Source organism: Sturnira hondurensis, unplaced genomic scaffold, assembly GCF_014824575.4.
Source record: "Sturnira hondurensis isolate 20B ecotype Veracruz unplaced genomic scaffold, ASM1482457v3 Scaffold0006496, whole genome shotgun sequence".
Classification (NCBI taxonomy): Eukaryota; Metazoa; Chordata; class Mammalia; order Chiroptera; family Phyllostomidae; genus Sturnira; species Sturnira hondurensis.
The window spans coordinates 19,078,731-19,100,670 of record NW_028079127.1 but is presented as its reverse complement, the minus strand read 5'-3'; the positions used below and the strand labels follow the sequence as shown (position 1 = coordinate 19,100,670).

The 21,940-nt window shown below is 59.1% G+C and overlaps 1 protein-coding gene across 5 annotated transcripts; it reads left to right on the top strand.

Annotated features, from left to right (window-relative positions):
• The first annotated feature begins 771 nt into the window (after positions 1-771).
• Positions 772-10,759, top strand: HEMK1 (HemK methyltransferase 1, mitochondrial release factors N(5)-glutamine). Of its 5 annotated transcripts, XM_037049620.1 has the most exons (11): positions 778-1,173; positions 2,194-2,556; positions 2,870-2,961; positions 3,275-3,368; positions 7,432-7,566; positions 7,886-7,950; positions 8,214-8,263; positions 8,831-8,939; positions 9,815-9,910; positions 10,083-10,196; positions 10,346-10,759. In XM_037049620.1, the coding sequence occupies exons 2-11, from the start codon at positions 2,347-2,349 to the stop codon at positions 10,437-10,439; spliced, it is 1,059 nt and encodes a 352-aa protein (XP_036905515.1). In that variant the 5' UTR covers positions 778-1,173; positions 2,194-2,346; the 3' UTR covers positions 10,440-10,759. The 5 variants fall into 5 exon arrangements, with proteins under 5 accessions (XP_036905517.1, XP_036905515.1, XP_036905519.1 ...); XM_037049622.1 differs by lacking the exon at positions 10,346-10,759 and having other exon boundaries at positions 772-1,173; positions 10,013-10,104; XM_037049624.1 differs by lacking the exon at positions 2,194-2,556.
• Positions 10,760-21,940: the final 11,181 nt, after the last annotated feature.

Genomic DNA, 21,940 nt, shown 5'->3' with positions numbered 1-21,940 from the left:
TGTGAGGGCTGTTGGTAAACGCACCCACCCCGGGGTGCAACGCACGTCCGGGAGCGGGCAAATGGGGCATCTTCAGAGAAGCTGGGAGAGGGACAATATCATTCTTGGAGTGACATTATTGGGCACCCCGACGGAGGTAAGCCTCCGCATTCCCCTCACGATAGCCTCCTTCCGAGCGCCCCGAGCAGGGCGCGATCAGCTCAGTTCAGCTCAGGGGAGGGGCCTTCAGATGCCTTCTACTCCGCAGGTTTTCAAAGGAGTTTATCGAGATGATCGAAGTAGCTAGTTACAAATACTGATCCCCGCGGATCCTCGGAAACTTTATGTTAAATAGCATTTTGGTGAACGGTGATCTAGTTAGCACTAGATTCTGGTGCGGGAAGGGGGCGTTGTGAGGCCACACTTTGCGGGACACTGTCATCAATTTTATAGGAGGAACTGAGGCCCATAGAGGCCTGAGCACCAGGACAAAGCCTTGCTAGTTGGCAATAGAGTCAGGATTCAAACCCTGGTCTCCTGTGTCCGGTTTCTAGTTCCCTGCTCCAAACCCTAAAGCTGGAGCAAGAGGGGCAAGAGCTGCCCTGGGGTCCAGTTGCCACCTTGGCCCCCACGCCCTGCTCGGGCCACTCGCTCCGCCAGGTCCAGAACTCGGAGTCCCGCCCATCAAATTGGTACACGCCCCAATCCTGAGACAGAGCTCGCGCTAGACCACGCCCCTGGACTTCGCGAGAACTCTCGAACCCAGGACTCGTGAGTGACACGCCCCCTTTCGGTCTAGCTGCTCACTGCCGTGGCCGGGTTCCTAAATGCCGGCTCCGAGAAGTCACCGCGAGCGGGAGCCGTGTCTCTGCCGTGACTTTCAGGAAGATCAGGGCTCCTGGGGAGCAAGCCAACACACGGCCAAGCACTTTCTCGTCCGTGGGCCTGCGGGAGGAGTGAGAGCAGCGTTCACAGCCTCTCCCACCGCCCTCGGGGGACTCTCAGGTGCTACTCAGTGCCGTTAGGAACCCTGGAGCTGGGCGACTGGGTTCGCCCGAGCCCTTTCTCGGCTGCGCCGACCCCGGAAGCAGGGCATCCGAGGGAGCTCTCCGCGAGCCACGCACATCCGGGAGGCGAGCCCAGGGCCTTTTCTCCAGGCAGGCGGGCGGGCGGGCCGGGCAATCCCACAGGCAGGTATGCGCTAGAGATGGGGATCGGGTGGGGGCGTTGTCTGGGCTGCAACACCTCCGAGACACCGCCTTCCCTCTTCGCAGTCCCCCGTTGTGCAGAGGGGGAGGTGGGCCTGGGGAGAGGCGACCTTGCCTGGGTCAGTGGCGTTGCGGTGCTGGACTGAGAGTGAAGCTGTGCCCCTGACTTCAGGCCTCCGCAGCGCTCAGGCCACCGAGACTCCTCTAGAGTCCGGACGACCTGGATTCATGTCTTGCCTGGGACAGACAGCTCCTTGCTGGGTGACTTCGGGCAAGTCGCTGCCCCTTTTCCTTCCCTCCTTGTCTGTGACGAGGTGGCACCTAGCAGGGGTTCAATAAACATTTGTTTGGATCTTGGTCTGTGTGAAAGGGAAGGGGACCACTGATTTAAAACCTTCAGTAAAATTTGTGTTAACAAATACAAAATTTAAAAATTGGCAGTATTTTAGCTGGCAATTTATGCTGACATTTAGGAATGTGGGTTACGTTGTGGGGGGTGGCATTTCAGCGTCCAAATCAATGACAGTACAGGCAAAATGTCAAAAGCAAAACCTCCAACCAAAGGCAGCCTCCTCCCCCTTGTAATATTAAGAGCATGTAACACCCGGTCCCTCCTGTCTAGAGCTGGCTCCCAGGACCTCAACATTCATTGACGAATGCGCTGCCTGTCAAAATTGGTGTTATTTCCCTCATTTTATGGACAAGGAAACAGACTCAGAAATAATGACCTTTGGGGGTTAAACCGATGTGTCCAACCCCAAGCCTGGGCCCTGGCCCACCAGCAGCCCATTCATTAGCAGGGGCTGAGCTATGGGTTCAGCCCGCTTCGGTCAAAAACATGAAGGAAGCATCACTGGCCAAGACCAGAAGAAGTGAATAGGCGGGCAGGGGTCTAAAATGGTGCAGGAAGGCAGCAGAGCAGAGCATGCCCTCTCTCAGGTAGCAGGTGGAGGGGAGTGGGTCCCCCACGTCTCAGCTGCTCTCCTGGGTCTCCTCCCTCCGCCAGGGTGGCAGCACATCTGAAGATCAGAGCCTGTGACCTCCAACTCTGCCCAGCCAGGGCCAGCGACTATCTTGGCAGCTGACATCACGAGGAAGACTTGGGGACTTGGAAGTGCTCAGGGGAGCCTTCCTCGGCGACATTTAGCGTTGGGGTGGAATGCTGCGGCTCCTCTTGTCTGGGCCAGGGAGGAGGGGAGGAACTCGGGGCTGGGCCTTCAGCTCCTGGCGGTGCCATCTGCCTCAGGCTGGGTTGTTGAGTGCCATGGAGCTGGTCAACCAGTGGACAGCAGTCTTTGAGAAGGAGGGCATCCCTGAAGCCCGGGAATCCAGTGAGTACATCGTGGCTCATGTCCTTGGAGCCAAAACAGTTAAGTGCAGTGCTATTGTGGGAGGGGGTGCCTTGGGGAAGAGCGAGGAGGAAGGACCTTGGGGAAGAGACCTCCAGGCTTTTCTGCCCCCCCTGAGAGTGCTGATCTGAGAGTGAAGTGATTTTTCTGGGTGAATGCCTTAGGCAAATACTTGTCCACTCATCCTGCAAACTGTTACAGTGTGTGCCAGGCTGGGGGTTCAGAGATGACTGGGGTGGCCGGTGTTGGGCCCACAGGCGTCATTCACAGGAGAAATCTGGGTCGGGGCCTCTGGCCCAGGGCAGCTGGTCACTCGCATTCTCTGTGGGGCAGTTTCAGAGCCTGAGGCCAGCACTACGGAGGCAGCCCCTGACCCCCGGGCAACTACAGTGCATCCAGGAACTGAGTTGCCGCCGATTGCAAAGGTGAGCTCCCATGAGCCAGACCTGAGGGCTCTGTGAGGATTCATGAACCCCATCAAGTTCATGATCAGGGAGGAAGAAACTCTCTAAGGATTGGGAGGTGCTGCGATGAGGGAGTGATGAGAGGGGTGTCAGGGTGATAAATAGGAAGAGGATAAGGAGGGACGGCCTTGGCCAGGAGTCCCAGGCACAGGAGACATGACCCTACCTTACACTTCCGGTCACGAGTGTTACCCCTCAACCTAGGCATGGTCCTCTGGGTCCAGGCTCTGGCACAGATACTCACCCAGCCACCTCCACCCCCACCCCCCTGCAGGATGCCTGTGCAGTACATCCTTGGTGAGTGGGACTTTCGGGGGCTGAATCTGAAGATGGTGCCCCCAGTGTTCATCCCTCGGCCAGAAACAGAGGTAGGTGTGCCACCAAGGCAGTGGGATGGGGATGAGGGTGGGGTTCAGGGCACTTGTCCTGCCCCAGACTTCCTCCAGGGGGCACTGGGGCCCCATGGCTGCTGTCCATGGAGGCAGTGCCCTTCCAAACCTGCGTGTCCTGGCTGGCTGGGTAGATGAGGCCAAGAGGACTGAAGTCTCCTGCTGGCTTCCTTGACTGTCATATCCCAAGCCATTGCCCCAGCCCCCAGGGCTGGCAGTGGCTCAGGGTACCCCAACTAGTGCTGTCTAGGTCTGGGGTAGACCTACCTCTAGGTCTGGCTCATGGGTGCTCACCTTCTCAATCGGCGGCCACTCAGTTCTTGGATGCACTGTAGTTGCCTGGGGGTCAGGGGCTGCCTCCGTAGTGCTGGCCTCAGGCTCTGAAACTGCCCCACAGAGAATGCAAGTGACGGGCTGCCCTGTACAGGCTAAAGGCTGTACCTGTCATTTCCCTAGGGCTGGTCCCTTGGGTCCTCCGGCCTACCTAACCCATAGGAGACAAACCTTCTCCTCCTCAGGAGGTGTAGGCGAAGTGAGGAGGGCTGTGGCTGGGCATCTGGGGGCCTGGTACAGCTGAGTGACCTCAGGCAGTTCTCTCCCCTCTCTGGGCCCAGATGATGGGAGGGTTGGGCCTCCAGACCAGGAAATCTGTGACTTGGTGGTCCTTTTGGATCTGCTCTCCAGTGAGGTAATCACCTCTGTCCCTCAAGTTACTAGGACTGGGGAGCATGTGGCCCCAGCATGCTGTCCCTCGGCAAGGCCCCCTGGTCCTTGGAGAGATGCTTTCTATGGCCCTTCTTGGGCTTTCCTCTCACCTTGTAGGTGGCCAAGCTGGGAGCCAGCGCAGAGCAGGGGGTGAGGCTAATTGGGGCTGGTGGGTAAGCCAGAGGTCACCAGGTTCTGAGAAAGGGCATTTCTAGAAAGGCACCCAGGCACACAAACATTCCTGGAGAAGAAGAGCAGGCCTTGTGTCCCTGCCCCGCCAGGGACCCGGAGCCTCTCCTCCCTCTCCCAGCCTCTCTCCCCGAGCCAGGAAATCCTCGCACTCTGCCCACCCCCACATCATGCAGTGGGGAGGCCAGCCAGGTCCTCGCCTCACTGCCCACTGTCAGGACAGGGACAGTAGGGAATTCGAGACCTTGCTGAAGTCACAGGGCTGCTGAAGGGTGGTGGAGTGGGGTGGGGTGCAGAGAAGGAGGGGTAACATGGGGGCAGCACCCAGACACCCTGACTCCCGGGTCAGGGCCCCAAATGTCATTTGGGACTGACAATCCCTACCTGGGATTGACTGGGCTGGGAAGAGATGTTAAGACCCAGAGTAGGATGTGGCCTGTCACCTGCAGGCTTTTGGGAGGTCACCCTGTGTCTCCCCCCAAGCATGTGACCTCTGGCCAGGAGGCCGTTTACTATTCCCCAAAGCTGCCAAGGGTCAGGGTAAGGGAGGGAAACCACCATGGTGACCTCTGAGTCACCTTAGTCGACCTTTCACCAGCCAAGTATTCCAGGGTTCTGAGTATGGACGGCCAGCCCCCATGTGGGCCCCCTTTCCTGGCTGGGACTGGGCCAGGAGAGCAGTTGGGCTGCAGCAGGAGTGGTGGGGAGGGGGGAGCGGCGGCTGGGAGCCCCAGTCCTCACCTTGTATACAGACATTTCTCAGAACTTGCCGGGTTCGCCCCACTGCAAAGCCACACTGGGGGTACATTACCAAGAACTCAAGAGGACGTGGCCTGTGGCAGGGAGAGGGGAGGATAGGTGCACGGGCGGGATCATGCTGCATGGGCTCTGCATCCACCGAAGGGTGGTTTCCGATCGCAGGTGCAGGGGTCTGAAACGTGAAGTCGCAGGTGTGAGGCCTGCCCAGCTGGCTTTCCCTGGGGCTGGCTGGGTGGCTCAGCTCCAGCCTGTGGCGTGTGCAGTGAAAAACCCCAGCCTGTGAGGGGAGCCACCCCCACCAGCCTGGTGGGGGAGGCTCAGTGACTTGTCTGTGATTGGCTGGAGGGAAGCAATGTCACCATCCCGGGGATGCCCCGCCAGGGACGTGATCCTAACAGAGGGTGCACATGGCACTTGGGTCCTGCTGAGGCCTTGGGCCATCCTCTTGAAGGGGTGTGGAGTCTGCAGGGGGTGGCGGCTCCAGGCAGAGCCGACAGCTGCCCGCTCCCTGTGGCCTTCCCGCGAGGCCCCTCTGCCCTCACCGCACTCTGTCCTCGGATTCCTCCCTCGTCCACCTGGAAAAGCTGCCCTGCGCCCGTGACCAGCATGGCTCTCAGCCTCCCCCACGGAGCCACCAGCTTCACGCTGAGGGAGGCTCTTCACTGGATGAGGAAGAGAGTTTCTGGACCTTTTAGGGGTGGTCTCCACCCCACCCCACCCGCTGGTGGTCCCACAGCCAGGGTGACCCTCCTGTGGCCCAGAGTGTAAGAGAGGCAAGGAGGCTCTGGCAGCAGTGGGGATGCTGTCTCTCAGCTTCACACCCTGCTCAGGGTGGCCACTCACAGATGTGGTGTCTCTGAGGTTGGGGGTGTCTGGCAGGCAGGTTGCTGCTGTGGTTGGCTGAGGGGTCATTCTCCAGCCAGAGTAGGTCTGTCTGTGGCCAGGAAACCAAGGGGAGCTCGCAGGCCTGACAAGTCTTAGCCGTCCCACCAGCTGCTCTGTACGTGGCCTCACCACTGAGACCGCAGGCTTTCGGCTGCAGCCCGAGGCTTCTTGCCCTGAGCCAGTCCCAGGGCTGGGGGACCAGCCAGCTGCCAGTGTCCCAAGCCTCCAGGTGTGCTTGGGCCAGGGCTGGTGGTGGCGAGGGAGGGAAGCCCTGTCTGACTGGCGCCGGGCCACCTCACCTATAACAGCAGCTCGTGTGGCACAGAGGGGCTTGGAGCAGGAAAGGTGCGGCCTGCTGGCCAAGCCCTGCATGCTGTGGACTTGCTGCTCTGGGGACAAGTGAGCTTTGCTCCTGGGGTCGGGGTGCCCAGCAGGAAGAAGTGCTTTCTGGGACTCAGGATGGAGGGGCTTCTGTGGAGAGTAGGGCCTGACAGCTGACGTTGGGGAGCTGGAGGCGCCTAGGGTCTGGGACCCAGAGTATAGCTTCCCACGGGCACAGAATGTCTGCCCCGCCCCTGGGAAGTGGCCAGGCGGCCCCTCTGTGGGCCAGGCCTGCTGGTGGGGGACACCCCTCGATGCGTTCAAGCTCTGGCCTTGCCATCATGGAGCCTGCAGTTGGGTGGGAAAGGCGGGCCCCGGTCTAGACCTTAGACTCCCAGTGGGGGCCCATGGTGGAGAGAGCCTGGCGGGGCCGAGTGAGTCTTCCCAGAGGAGGGAAGCGCCCATCTGCTGGCCCCAGCCCCCACCATTCCCTGAGCCAGGCCTGCTCGAGAGCCCACAAGTCCCTCATTCAAAAGAATGCCTTTGGGAAGGGGCCACACTGTCCTTTCCCTGCACCATGCCCCCCCCCTCTCTGCTACTGGCTAGAAACACTTGACCTTGGGCAGTAGTATCCCTGACCCTTGCCTCCCTGCTACCTGGGCTACTATGCACAGTTCCTGTGGGTGACAGATGGGTGGGTGAGGAAGCCTGGGACATCCCGGCCCTTGATAATTGACCACTGTGAGCTGCAAGCCAGGCTCAAGGTGAGATCTTGATCCCTGGGCCTAAGTTTCCTCATGGACCAGTTGTGAGGACCTGACAGGTTAATACAGGGAAAGCTCTGGAAGCAGGGCCAGGGACCATCGAGAGTGGTTCTTAGCATTGCCTCGAGCTGGGGATTATTGGATACTGACCATGTGCCGATGCTGTGTAGTTCGCAAGTGTCCTTTGGTTTGCTCCCCACTACACCCCGACGAGCAGGGTTATCCTCAACAGTGGTTAAGTTTACAGGTGGAGAAACAGAGGCAGAGTGACTGCCCGTGGTCCCAGTGGACTTGGTCCCAGCCAGTGTGGCCACACCCTCTCCTGTGTTCACACACAGGCTATTATCCTAGGGTCTCAGTGCCAAGACCCCAGGGGCCAGGTTAGGATGAGCTCTGGTCGCAACCTCTCTGCTCCATAGGAGCTGGTGGAATGGGCGCTGGAGGAGGTGGCCCTGAGGCCCCGTGCGGCGGACGCTCAAGAAGGCCCCCTCATCCTGGAGGTGGGCTGTGGATCGGGAGCCATCTCCCTCAGCCTGCTGAGCCGGCTCCCCCAGGTGAGCGTCCCCTGCATCCCTCCCCCCAACCCTGGCGGGGTGGGCTGACTGGTACTCACCATCCCTACCCCAGCTGCCTTTGCTAGAGGCACTTGAGGGGACACTACCAGATGTGGGAGGTCAGAGCTACGCCTCGCCCACCATGGTCACAGCCTCTACCTCCATCCCCTTCTGTCTGGCCAGGCCCTGGCCCGCAGAGGGAAAAGATGTAGGTCTTTCCCTCCATTTCTGGCTGGTGGGTGGTTGGCGGCTCTGGTCCCCAGGCTTGGTCTTGCCCAGCATCTGCCTCCCATGTACCCTCCATGCGTTCTTGGAGCAGAGCAGAGCCATTGCCGTGGATAAGGGAGATGCTGCCATCTGCCTGACCCGGGAGAACGCTCAGAGGTAGGTGGGCTGGGGGACCAGAGGGTCGGGGGTGGCGGGAGTCAGACCCAGGCCCGACCTCAACCCCTGTTTGGGTGACCAACCCACTGATACCCCCTCCCAAGAAGGGTGAGGTGCAGGGGCAGCCTGGCATGGCCCCCACCGGGGTACAAGTGGACGAGGGGCACCAGGTGTCTCGAAGTCCATAGGGGCGTGTCCTCCCAGTCCTTGCAGCCAAGGTCAGGAGTCCGCCCTGAGCTTCCCTCCCCTTCCCATCTCTCCAGGCTTCATTTGCAAGACAGGATTCAGATCGTCCCCCTCGATGTGACCTTAGGTACCTTCCCAACCCATCTTCCCTGTGGTGGGGACCCTGGGGACAGGTGCTGCCGGGCGGATGAGGCACTGTGTGGTGCTGGAGGGAGGGCTTTGCAACATTTATTCCCCCCGACACATACATGCACCCGTGTGTGGGCACACACACACACGCACTCACACACGGGCACACGGGGGTCTCTGACCAGCTCCTGCTGAGGACAGGCAAGTCCCTGTGGCCTCCTGGGCTGACTCCGCTGTGAGGGACCAGCCCCAGGGCTTTTTTATCTTCCAAATCTCATAACTAATGCGTTACCTGGGCCTTGCTGGTTGTCAAGGCCTAAGCACAAGATTGAGAGCCCCTCTCTAGTGCCCCTCAGCCCGGCTGTGCCCAGGCACAGCATGGCTTGGCCACGCTCTTTACTGAGTGTCTGGGCTCCTGGCCCCGGGCTCTGGGCCCTCTTGTGCCTCTCTGGATGGTCAGGTCCGCAGGCAGGCCCCAGGCGTGGCTCCCCAGGAAGGGGGACGAGGTGGTGGGTGGAACTACCGCTCCACCTCCCCTTCTCTGCCTTGTGTTCCCTGGATGCAGAGGGGAGCTGGGCGCACCTTCTGCCCTGGGGCCCCTTGGACCTGATCATCAGCAACCCTCCCTACATCTTCCGCCAGGACATGGAGCAGCTGGCCCCTGAGATCCGAAGGTACAGGGTGGGCAGGGTGGGCTGGGACAGGGCCCAGGCCTGAGAAGGCCCAGTGGGATGGGTCTGCCCTTGAGGACCACACCGTGGGTAGGGAGGAGGGGGAGGGGCTGAAAGGGGGCTGGTGTTGGAGAGGGCTCACTCTAGAGCCCGCAGACCTGCCTGCGTTTAACCTCTGCCTTCCCACCTAAGACCACTAGATGACCACTAGATGACCGCTGCCCCGCCCCACCCTCCATTTCTGGCCTCTGAAAGGGAGCAGCCGAGCTTTGCCGGCTGTGGGAGACTCGGCAGTGGTGTGGTGCAGAGTACCAGACACGGGGCAGAACACAGGGAAGGTGCTCAGATGGGCACATCGTTTTACAGAAGGCTGAGGCCCAGACGTGGAAGGTGCCATGTCCAAGGTCATGTGGGGGCTTAGCAGGAAAGCTGGCACCAGACTCTACCCCAGCTTTGCACTGAGCCGTCCTGTTCTCACAACGGGCCAAGCACCCCGGGTTGCCCCAGAGCCCCCAACAGGGCAGTGGCAGTGTGGGGCAGGGTGCTGGCTCCCACTCCTGGGCCCTTGAGGGTGGCCGGTCAGGGCCAGCTCCAGGCCTCCTGGACCAAGAATAGGAGCAGCCTGGTTGAGGGACATACTGAGGCACAAGGGAGTTGTCAGGTGGTGGGGTTCACTCTGCACACGTGGCACTACCTGGGAAATGCTGCTCATGGGACAAAAGGGAGCTGGAGCTGCTGTCATTTGGGGGACCTTCCCCTGGGTCCTGAGACTCAGCCCTCAGTAAGTTCAGGGGCCCCTTTGTAGAGGCTCTGCTCAGCTCTTCTGCACCTTTCGGACCCCCATCCAAAACTCTCACCTCCCACCGCCTCCCCTTCAGCTACGAAGACCCAGCCGCCCTGGATGGCGGGGAGAAGGGCATGGACATCATTGAACATGTCCTGGCCCTGGCCCCGCGGCTCATGAAGGACTCGGGGTAAGGATGAGGCAGGTCCCCTCAGTCGGTCCCCAGCAGCCTCCTCCCCTCCCAGGTGTCCTGGGCCTGCCCTGACTGTCATTCTGTCCCCATCCCTTCTAGCCTGGGCAACCCAAAAGTGCAGGTCTCTGCCCTGCCTGGCTGAGCTGGCCCATTCCCCTCCCCCATGTAGAAGCATCTTCTTAGAAGTGGACCCAAGACACCCAGAGCTCATTGGCAGCTGGCTTCAGAGCCGGCCTGACCTGTCCCTCAACCTCGTGGCTGTGCGCAGGGACTTCTGTGGGAGGTAAGAGTCCATCCTCCCTGGCCCTCTAGGCACACTGGTCCTTCCACAGGTCTGTCACAGCTCCGGCTGTGGGGACAGTGTGGTGTCCCCACACCCTGCTCACTCCTTGGGTCCAGGCAGTCACTGGCCCTTTGTTTCTGTCTCCTCAGGCCCCGGTTCGTGCACATCCAGAGGTCTGGCGTCCGGGGTGGCTGCCCCGTGGACGTCCAGCCAGGGCCTCTGCCTGCCAGAGTGCCTAGATGACACACTTCTTCCCAGAGTGCTCCTTGGAGAGAGGGAACGGGGCCTTCCAGAGCTCCGGATACTTGGAGCATTTCCTGTGACTCTGGGATTCCCCGTGCTCTGCGTTTCTAGGAGGCTTGGGGGAAGAAGGCAGCTCAGGGTGTCCCTCCTGGGGCAGCAAAGAGCAAGGCCATCCACAGCCCGGCCCAGGGGCTGAGCAGCCCGGGTTCCCAGCCTGGCTCCCTCACACTGGTGTGGCCAGTGCAGGCTGCTGGGCGTCTCTGTGGCTGGAACATCTCTGGGGTTGGGAGATTTGGCCAATAAAGCATCAAGAGACTGGCGCTGGCTGGGGTAGCTCCGCTGGTTAGAGCGATGTCCCATGCACCAAAAGGTTGTGGGTTTTGTCCCCAGTTGGGCACATGCGAGAGACAACCAATCAATGTTTTTCATATCGATGTTTCTCTCCCTCTCTTCCTCCCTTCCCTCCCCCTAAAATCAATAAGCATGTTCTTGGGTGAGGGTAAAAAAATAAATAAACATAAACGAAGTGTCAAGACACCAACAGAGACCACAGTTTTGTCACGGTGACTGATAGGTGTCTGGCCTCTAACCCCCAGCAGTGCTGTGGCTAAGAGCGTCCTCCTTTCCATCGGCATGGTGTGGGAGAGCAGAGTGGAGGGGGGCAATGGGGGCTCCTGGCCTGGGACGCTGGGGCCAGTCTCCCAAGGGCTGGCTCAGCCCCACGCCGCCCTGGGTGCCTGCTCGTACACTCCCCTGCAGAGGAGCTTCGGCTCAGGGCACAGGAGCCTCCTCTTGCTTCAGCTGGGGGGTGGCTGCTGGCTTCCAGGGTCGGGGGGTGGGAATGGGGCTGAGGGTCCTGGCCACACAATTTGGGGTCCCAAGTCCACATTCATTTATTTAGCTGAGGGCTTGAGCCTGTGTGGGGTGAGCAAACCCTGTGTTCACTTTTTATTCCCTGGTTTGAGCTGAGACATCGCTTCTGAGGGGGTTGCAGCTAAACCATCCGTCCCCGGCTGGGGCCGGAGAGCATGAGAAGCCTGACAGAGTGGGCACCTGTGTGACCTCTGCCCTGGCTCTGGTCGGTTCAGACCCATGACTGCCAGGAGGCCTGCAGGCCAAGCCCTTCTGTCCAGTGACAGGGAAGCTCCCTGTGACACAGGTATGAGTCTGCCTCGGCTGGCTTCACAGGACCTTGGCAGACCAGGCCAGCTCATTCCTCCAGACTCCCCCTCCCTTCCAGGAATCATAAGGGCCTAGCCTGGTGGTGCAGTGGCCAGAGGCAGTGTGGTTGGGTGGGTAGCGTTCTCTGCTGGAGCCCTGATCTTGTTCAGGGATCAGATCAGGTTCTGGGATTGTTTTATGGCGGGACCTTGGGCAGCAACTTTTCCTGAGAAGCTGGCTCTTCTGGTTCCAGGGCCAGAGCAAGGTGGCAGCCTCAGTTCACTCTGCCAGCTGGGTGGGTGAGTGGCTGGCATCTGAGTGCCCAGTCCCTGGGGCAGGGACTTCCCCAGAAGACGTGGGGCCTGAAGACCGGTGGTGGGAGCGGTCAAGTGGAGACTGGAAGTTAGGTCCCTCCCTTTGGGGGGTCTATTGCTGGGGTCACATCTGGTTTGAGTGACTCCCCTCTCTGCCTGGGCGTCACTTTTGCCTCAGCACTACAGCCCCCAGGGCCTTGGTATGTGCTCCTTGCCCAGTCTCGGCTGCAGGGACTCCCAGTTGCCCCTGGCTTCCCTTGGGGAGGAGCCAGGGACTCCACCTCACGCTGCTCCAGGAGGGTGCTGGGTGGGGGGTGCAACCAGAGCGAGGTTTTGGCCTTCTGAGCCCGGTGCTCTCCGACCTTTGTTTGCCACAGGGTCCTCCCCAGCACTGCCTTTCCTCTCCTGCCGCCTGTACCCTTGGCTCTCACTGTCCCCAGCAGCATCGCCGGGCAGCTTCCCTGACCGGCAGCCCTGTGTCCCCTTGTTCCCCAGCCCGGGCTGCCCCTCAGCCAGTGCTGGCTTCCCTGGTGCTCCCATCCTCCCAGTTCAGGCCCATCACTGAGGGAAGGCCTTGGCCAGCGGGTAGGCTGGGCCTCCCAGGAGAGCATAATGATGGAGAATGACAGTGTAGTGGCAGCCGGGGTCACTGATGCAGGAGTTGCCCTTGGGGACAACATCCTTCCCAGAAAACAGCAAGGCTCCCTTCCTTGGCCTGGGAAAGAGGTCCAGGCCAAGTGGACTGGGAGGGCGGGGCCTCAAGCCTGCAACCAATGGCTTGACAGGGCTTAAGACGTTGAAAGCTCCCATGCCAGAGCTGCACCGGCCCAGCTGCAGATCCTGGCGTTTGCCTGCCACCAGGATGTGACTTTGGACGGATGCCATCATCTCCCTCAGCCTTGGCTTCCAAGTCTGAGACAAATGCTTTATCTTACAGGATGGCTGAGAGGAGCCTGTGGGATGCACCTATCACAGGGCATTGTGTTTTCATGGGCTGCAGTGGAGGGCAGACAGAGGGAGGGTCCTGTAGCCTCAGGCACCTGTCTGGCTGGCAGGGACGTGGACATCTGGAAGGGAAGGGAGGCAGGGGTTCCAGCCTTGGGCTCCTGACTGCTCTCTGTCCTCCAGAGATGGAGCCTCCAGAGGCTGGTGGCCTGGCAGCCACATCTCCCCCAGCCCCCACCCTCCTCTCTTACCAGGGCCTGAGTGCCCAAGGTCCAGGCCAGGGCAGCCAGTGGCTCCGGCCCAGGAGGAGGAAGGCCAGGCTCACCTCCCCTCTCCTTCCTGGGGCCAGGGCCAAAGAGGAGCTGTCTCCTCCAGCACATGTCCCAGAGCCCAGGAGGCAGACCAGCAAAGGGATGTAGGGCTGTTGGTGGAGCCCAGGCCCCTGAGGTTTTGAGAGCCATGCCTGCTGCCTACCCAGGCTCCTTCAGCCAGAGCCCAGGCGTGGGCAGAGAGGGTAGGGGTCTGGTGGACGTACTCTGGGGGAACCATTCCATGCCCCCTCCTGACAGCTGAAGAAACAGGCTTTGCATCACAGGGGATGCTTTTCCCAGCTGCCCACGGGGTTCTCCATAAGGTGCATCTAGCTGTTTATCGAAATGCGCCCCCAACCCTTTTCCTGCTCCCCCCCTCTGGATCACTAACTTCCCAACCCCTGCCCTAACCTGTGGCCAGCTCCCAGCGCACTGTGGCTATGTGTGGTACCGGTGTCCCGCAGACCCCAGGTCTGAAGAGGTAAAGGGGGGTGGCTATGGGAGGGACCTGGGGACCCCATCAAGGGCCCTCAGCACTCTGAGTGAGCTTCCAGTGGCACCAGGCTCGGAGGACTGCTCAGCCTCTGCCCACCTGTGGACTCTGCTCCACTGCCCTGGCCTCCCGCCTCCCTGAAGACTTGCCCCTCCTTGTCACGCCCTCTCCCTCTGCCCAGCCAACGCGTCCATCAGAAGTGCCCTTGTCCACCATGGCCATCAGAGTCACCCTCTCCTTCAAGTTCTAACACCAACTACCTCCTCTGGGGCACCCGCCCTGCCCCAGAGGCTCTGTTCTCCTTGCCAGCCCCTAGCCCAGCCTCCAGCCAGCATTGAGGCACTCTGCCCTGTGCATCTGGAAACCTTTCTGTCTCCTGAGGCTCCATGTGGATCTGGCATAACCCAAGTTCAGTCAATGTCCATCAGAAAGCTGGAGAGTATGCGTTTCCTAGAGCAGAGCTGGAACTTTCCATGTGGCTCCCACCTAACCTGAGAGCAGCTCAGACATACCCCGGTCAGCAGGCAGAGAAGCCATTCGTGGCCCAGCCTCCCCCTCAGGCCAAGCAGCTGCTGAAGTTGAGCCATGGCCACTTCCAGGGATCAAGTGCACCTGATTTCTGCCCGGTGGCCCAGCCAGGAGTACAGGCTGTCCTTGGCGCCGGCAGGGGCAGGGACAGGCACAAGGTTTCTTGGAGCTCTGGGCCCCAGCCAGCCCCCAGCCAGCCCCTAGCCAGCATTGTTTTGGCCAGAGTCGTGGCCTGATCACCCCTCATGACCCCTCAGTCCTGGACAAACCCTCTGGATGGGCCTTGGGACTGGCAAAGCAACCCTACCGTCCCTGTGGTAGGAAGCATCATGGCCCCAGAGAGGCCTGCATTCTCACCCCCCAAACCTTCAAATGTCTCGCCTTCTAAGGCAAAAGGACCTCGAGACAGGGAGATTGCTCTGGGTGGTCTGGGTGGCTCCATACTGTCCCACGGGTCCTTATGAGAGGAAGGTCACCTGTCCCATCAGAGGGGAAGGGCTGAGAGAGGCAGACAGTCGCCTGGGGCTGGAAGAGAGGAGGAGAGGGGCTCTCCCCAGAGCTTTGGGGAAGAGTGCAGCCCTGTCCACACCTAGACTCTCGCCCAGCAGAACATCGGGGTGCCGCAACATTTCACAGAGACATACTGTGTGTGCTAATGTTTGTGTCCCTCGGCTTCTTGGTGTAGGTAGCCTCTGCCACTCCCAGGAAGCCTGCCCTGACTGCTCCATCCCTACATGTCCTGGAGGATCCGCATGCCTCTTCTCACCCAGAGAAGTGTCCCAACATGTAAGCCTGGGCCATGTGCGTGCTCCTGGAAAGTCTCAAGCAAGAGTCCACGACCCTGTCCTGGCTCTGATGTGGACCTTCCAGGTACTCGGTCCCTGGTCCTAGGGCATGGAAGAAGTTCCCTTGCAGAGGACAGGGACTGGGGGCTTCCCTGGGGCCTCTGATGGCATCTCCCGGGGAAGGAGGACCAGGGAAGTCTGTGACCCTGAAAGCCTGGGCTTGCTGTAGTTCTAGCACCTTTGTTTCTGGGAACTCACTGGGCTTTGGAAAGAGAAAGGAGAAGCAAAGCCCTAGGGCCCCAGCACCGTCACCCGCCCCTTCCTGTCCTCTTCCGCTGAGTCATAGCCAAGGGCTCAGCACCTCTGCCTCTCCTTGGGTGGGGTGGAATCCAGGGTCATGTGAGGACGCAGCCTTTGGAACAAGTCCTCTTATCCAATCAACATCCTCTGTGCAGGGCCTTGGTTTCTAAGAGCTGAGGCCACCTCCCCATCTTGGAGGAGGGGTGAATGCAGTCTTCTGTCCTGTCTCTGCTTTCATCCTTAGGCCCTCCCTCACCCATAAGCACTGAGCACCGACTGTAAGGACTGTAAGCCGGGCCCAGCAAGGGGCTGACTCAGGTGGGGCCCGGTCCTTGAGGGACTAGTGGACTTGGATGTGGACTTGTGGACAGGCCCCTAGGGAGCAGCTGGGATTTTAGGTTTGATCCTCACTCCCACCTATCGCTCACCCCACTATTAAACATAAAATTGACCCTGAAACAGTGGGAGCCATGCCCAGGCCAGCCCTGCCCTTCAGAGTCTGCCAGTCCCTGAGTCTCCCTAGAGCTGGCAGGGGACATGGCGCTGCTGCCCGTGTCACCACCTGCCCCCACCCTGCTCCTTTCCTGAGGGCCTGCCAAGGCCCCGTGTGCCCTCCGCTGGTGGAGGAGGCCTGGGATGCTGCGCCCCGGGCGCGCACAGAGCCCTCGTGGTCTACCGTTCCAGGATGTGTCTGTTCCTGCACACACGCTGAGCCCCCAGCGGTTGCCTGTGCTCGGTGGGGTGAAGGTGGGCCCGGAAAAGGGGGCGAGAACCCGCAGGTCAGTTGGGTGCTGCTCTCTCACGAAAAGGCCCGAGACAGTTCTCTGCTCCATCACAGAGAGCTTCCCTCCCACTCGGTCCCGGCCAGAGAGGCTGCCTTTGCCCCACGAGGCTCTGAACCCATCACTACCTGGCTGTCCTCTCACGCCCCACCCCTGACTGCCCAGGGCTGCCGCTCTGTCTCTGGGAATGGTCAGGGCCAGCTCACCCTCTGGAACTGCCAGTTTGTGTGCAGCTGGGCCAGCTCCGGGTGGGGCTGGGGGACATCGGGACCCCGTCTGTGCGCCTGGCTTGGGGAACATGGAGAACGTTTGGTGGGTTCTGGGGGGCAGGAGGTAAAACTCAGCCAGGAGGCCGGTGGCTTGCAGTTCCCCGCCACTCGCTCCCTCCGCTGTCTGCGCAGGCAAAAGTCAGCACAGGCAAAAGTCAGCACTGCAGCTGCTCTCCCTGCGCCGAGACCTGGTGTGGGTTGTTGATTGGACCAGGAGGCGTCCTAAGTGGTTCTCGCTGGACCGGGAAAGCTGTTAATAATGTGTGTGGCTTGTCAGCACCGGCTGCTTTCTTCCCTTCTCCTAAACTGGCGGTTCTTTGCTTCTTTTGGAACTTCCGCATTGGACTTTTACCACAAAAAATGACAATGCATTTGTCTCTTCCTTTCTAATGTGTATAGCTCTTATTTATTTTCCTTGTCTTGGAGCTTGGCTAAGACCTTCAATACAGTATTTGAATAGCAGGGATGGCCAGAGCGTTTGTAGCCTGCGTCCTGCGTAGGTGCGGGTGCCTCTCTGCAAGTCGTGGGGTTGACTTTGGATTGATAGCCTTTCTCTGAGTTGAGGATGGCTCGGTCAGTCCTGGCTGACTCAGACTCTTCTTTGTTTATTTTAGAAGCGTATTTACTTGCATCACTCATGCAAAAAGCTTTACTGAGTATTTGCTGATTGGGCACTGGAGTGTGAAGGAGACACCGACCCAGAAGTGGCCCCCCAGCAGCTGCTGGCCTCGTGGAGGAGACAGGCGAGTGAACAGGCCCGTCTCTTTGGGTCACGTGGCCTGTCTGCTTGGCACTTTGCCAGGCCCTGGGGGTGGGCAGTATTCAGATAAGGCCCTGCTCACATGGAACCCACATGGAACCCAAGCAGCTCACTTCCCCTTGCCCTCAAGTTCCCACACTGCAGCTGTGGCACTCAGCCGGGCTTGCTCTGCTGCAGAGGCCAGCTTGGTGAGTGACCGGAAGTGCCAGGGAGCTCACCGGCTGGAGCAGCCCTCAGCCAGTGGAGGGTGGGAGGTTGTGGGTACACACCCCAGCTTCCTCTCTCCTTGGTAGGACAGCCCTGAGGTATGTTCTTTGCACCATCTCTCAATGAGGACTGAGCCTCAGTTGCCCCCAGAGGGAACCCGTTCACCAACATGCCTGTTTTGGCTGCATTCCCTTCCCTGTCTCACTTTCCCTGTCCTCTGGGGAAGGCTCTGAGATTTTACCCAACTTGCAAGCCAATGAGTGAACCTGCCCTATTCCCAAGGATACCGCAGAAGACACAAGACCACCGGCTCAGAAACAAAGATCCGTTTATTATTCACAGTTGCAGCAGTAGACAGAGGATCAGCATTTTCTTGCACCACATCCCTCAGACCTCAGTTCCCGCTGGGTGACTAGGTAAGGGCCAGAGGACGCTTGCACATGAGGAGGGCTGCATTACTGGAGAGGAACCATGAGCTATAGGAACCCAGACCTTTTATGATAGGCTACGAGCAAACCTGCCCAAGCTTTACCCCAGAGGGAGATACTATCTTTATTACACTGGAAGGAAACAAACCTACCCTTTTCCCAGGAGGGAGCTGTTATCTCTATCTTCTAAGGCTGTTCATCATAACAATCACCCTTAAAATGATTGTTTGAAATAGGGCAACCAGTGCCTGTACCCGGGAGTGAACAGAAGGGGGAGAGAACTGTGGAGAATCATCTTGGCCTCACCTCCCAAATAAGCTATCTGTATTTGGATGCTTGTCCCAGAGCCTGCTTCTGGGGGAACCCCACCCCCAAGACGGGGAGATGACACTCTGGGTTTCTGATGGGGCTCTCCCCTCTCCAGACCTGCCCTGCCAAGAGTTCAGGCGAGACCCCTGAAGGAAGAAAGGCTTCCCCCCCAGAGTCAGCACTGGGGTGATGCCTAGGGAGACGCTCTAAAGCAGCGGTCCCCAACCTCTTTGGCACCGGGGAGGGGTTTCCTGGAAGACAATTTTTCCACGGACTGGTTGGGGGGCGCGGGGTGATGGTTTCAGGATGATTCAAGGCTTCACATTCAAGCTCGCCTCCTGCTGTGCGGCCCGGTTCCTAACAGGCCAGCAGTTTGGGGAGCCCTGCTCTAAAGGACTCAGGGTTTCATTGATTGTGTTCTAATATTTCGTCCACCTAGAACTGATGGTGGTTTCCCGTGTGAAGAAGGCCATGGACTGTATTTTGTTTCCAAATTGTTCCAGGACTGTTTACTGGAAATCACGCCTGGTCTGTCCGCACCCTTCTGTTCTGCCTGGGGCCTGTTATTTAGAATGAACCGCAGACGCACAAATAATCAATTCACAGAAAATGGGCTAAAGAGCGCTTGGGCACCAACGTCATCAAGGATCTGACACGCAGGGCTGGCACAGTGTGAGACAGACCCAAACACCCCTGATGACATCGGTCTGGCCTCAGGGTCACGCTGGGCACTTGTGAACTGGCCTCCATTCCCAGAGGGCTGGCGTGTGAATTGGGAAGGCTTATTTCCAAAAAAACACTTTACAGTTAGTAAATAAAGTTAACATAAAGCTTCAGTAAGTTAAATAAATCTTCAGTTTTAAATCTCTTTAATTTAAATCTTGACATTATTATAACTAAGAGTTTGTATGTTGCCTTTTTAATTTTACAAATTTTGGCTCTTTTAACAGTAAGTTTTTGAAATATATTTCCCATCCTTTAAATTTTTTAATATTTTAAATTAGATTTAATTTAGGTAGTATTTTATTTTAATCCCACGATCAATAGTTTGACTGGAACAAAAGCAAGAATAGTGAATGTTACAGGACAAGTATTCGACACCTTCTGAATTAGGCACATCTTCATCTTCTTACCCAACATCACCGCACACCTGGGCATAAGTGACAATCAGTAAATTCAGTAACTTTTGATATTTGACTTTCTCTCATATTTCTATGTGACTTTTGGACTCAAACATCACAGGTTCACAGAAATTTGTTGTTATGGATGTTCATTTGCTGAGGAGGAAGACAGCACGGATTTTCTTTAGCAGTTTGTAGCTTGAGTTTTATAATTTTTAAATATTTCCCTCCTGTGATGGGGGCTTCCCTTTGTCCTCCTGCCTGGGGCCCTGCCAACACCAGGGCCTGTCTTCGCTCAGCAGGCAAAGCAGGTGTGTCCACAGGTACTTGTTGTGTTTCAGCCAGGGCCAGGGGAAAAGTGGGGCTCACGTCCACGGGGACTCGGGATGGGACCAGGGAGGAGGCCCCGAGGAGAAGGGGAAAGCACCAGATGTATCCATTTACTCCGCCCACGACTGTCCCCGCTTTACAAGGGGGCACACAGAGAGGACTGGTGATGGGCTCAGGTCACACAGGCGGTGGTCTGGCTCTGGAGCCGCCTGTAGCGGGGCCCCAGTGTCCCTGCAAACCCTATGGTGGATGCCCCCGCCTGCTATGCCCACTCGGGGCAGGTGGGCTCTAGGTCCCGCCGTCCTGCAGTAGGTTCCTTCCGGCCAAGGCCAGCCTGACCTGGTGCAGGCCCCAGGGCCTCTAGGCAGACAGCGCAGCATCCCCACCCTCTTCAGGGGCCTTGGGGGCCCTGAGAACCAGCACTGCGAGGCTCAGTGATGAGCTATGTCTCTGGGGTGCCCTTGGCCCGCCCCCTGTCATTCCTCAGGGGTCAAAGGACCTCTCTGTCCCAGCCCCGCCTCACAGTTCCCACTGGGCAGTCTCAGCCCTTCTCAACTCCAGGACTGGTCCCTGGAGGATGGGCAGGGGCCCCCCTCCTTGTGACATGCTGGGGGTGGGGGTGGGAAATGGCTGACAGCTGTGCTCAGTGACAGCCTAGGAGTGACCTGAGGGCCTGAGGGCAGAGCTAAGGCCCTGCCCTCACCTCTGTCCAGCCTTGGCCATGGAGGCTCAACCATTCTTTGGACGGCAAACAGGTCCTGAGTGTTAAACAGCTGCCCCAAGACCACCCAGCCAGAGAGAGAGCCCCTTTCTTCCCCCCAGGCCCATCCAGACTGCCCCAGTCCCCTCTGCCAGACGTCCCGGCCCTGCTCTGCCCGTGCCGACACCGGGACCTTCTGAGGGAAAACCGCTCGGGGCTGCTCCTCAAAGAGGCGCTGGGCCCCAATCCAGTCCCAGGCCGGGGTCACACCCCTCCCAGCCATCCTGGGGGCCTGCAGCTTCTCCTTTCCATTCTCCAGATAGAGAAACTGAGGCCCCGCAGGCCAGATGCAGGCTCCAGGCTGCACAGATGCACCCTGGTGGTGGGACCACTCCTGGTGGCCTGATGCTGAAGCTGAGGAAAAGACTGGCCTGAAGGGGTGACAGGAGTCACTCCTGGACTGGCCAGAGCTTCCGGTCCACTAGCAAGGGGGCAGTCAGTGAGCAGGGCATGGCCCTGCTGACCCCACCTGGCCCTACCTCCTACTCTTCCTGAGCCCTTCACCGGCCTGGGAGATGAACTTGCGCCTAACTTCCCACTTCCACTTGTGTGCCCAGGAGCACATGCTGCCTATTTTCCCTACTGTTTCTGGCTCTGCACTCTGTGCCCCGCCTCTACTGGACGCTGGGGACCGCAGAAGCTGGGCCAGGCCTGGGCCTATGCTGACAGTCCCTTAGAAGGGGCCCAGCATACTGGCTGCCAAGATGGGGTTGTCCAAGGAGGTACCTGAAGTCAAGGAGGGCTTCCTGGGGTAGGGACACAAGCACCCCTTCCCCCTTAACTAGGTCATTGCGCATCCTCTGAGCCTTTCTCCGTAGAGGAGCCAGCAAGTTCCAAGAAGTGTCCCCTCTCCCTGAGGCATTGATTCCAAGAACTTCGGCTTCTGGCAGCCTTTGCTCAGGGTTCTTTCCTAGAACAGAGGCCCCACCCTGCCCGGGGCCACTGGGGTCTCAATGAGCAGCTGGTAGAGGCAGTGGAGGAGGGGTGCCCTGGGAGGACTGTCTAGGGACCAGCACTGGGAGGGGTCCCAGGCCGTCAGTCGGGAGGGGGTGACCACGCTGGGTAGGGGACAGGAGAACTGTGTCTGGAAAGGCACTTTGTTGACCCCCAGTCAGCCCTGGGGGGCAGGCCCGGTGGGTTCAGCTCAGACCCTCCCAACTTGGGCCCAGAACTTTGGCCAGCTTGCTGCAGGCAACCCTGCATCTCTCCCTGCACCTGCCCCCAGCCTGGTACCCCAGGGTCCAGTCCCATAGGCTAACGGCACAGGCCTTCGTCAGAGAACCTCCAGAGGGACAGGCCAGAGGATAGCAGGGAACAAGAGGGCATGACAGTCAGTCTCGTGGCCCTTGGAAAGATCTGACACCTGTGTTATTAATCTTGTAGACTTCACATTGCCTGGTCAGGACACAGGAAGTCACCTCACCCCACAACCCAGCAAGCCAAATCGGGTTGGTGGGGTCAGAGGTGACGGGTCCTGATTCATGGGCAAGAACAGGGCCCAACTTCCCTCAAGGTCATGGGCCTCCCCCTGTGGGGCGTGCCCTCCACCCCCACCACATCTGAGCTGGCACCATGCCTGCCCACTCGCCTGAGACCTGCCAGATCAGGTTGAGCAACCAGTTCCTGAGAAATGTTGAAGGCTGTTTGGTTTAAAATTAACTCCCCCACTTCCCCCGCCCCGGCCTCCTCAGAGTTCTT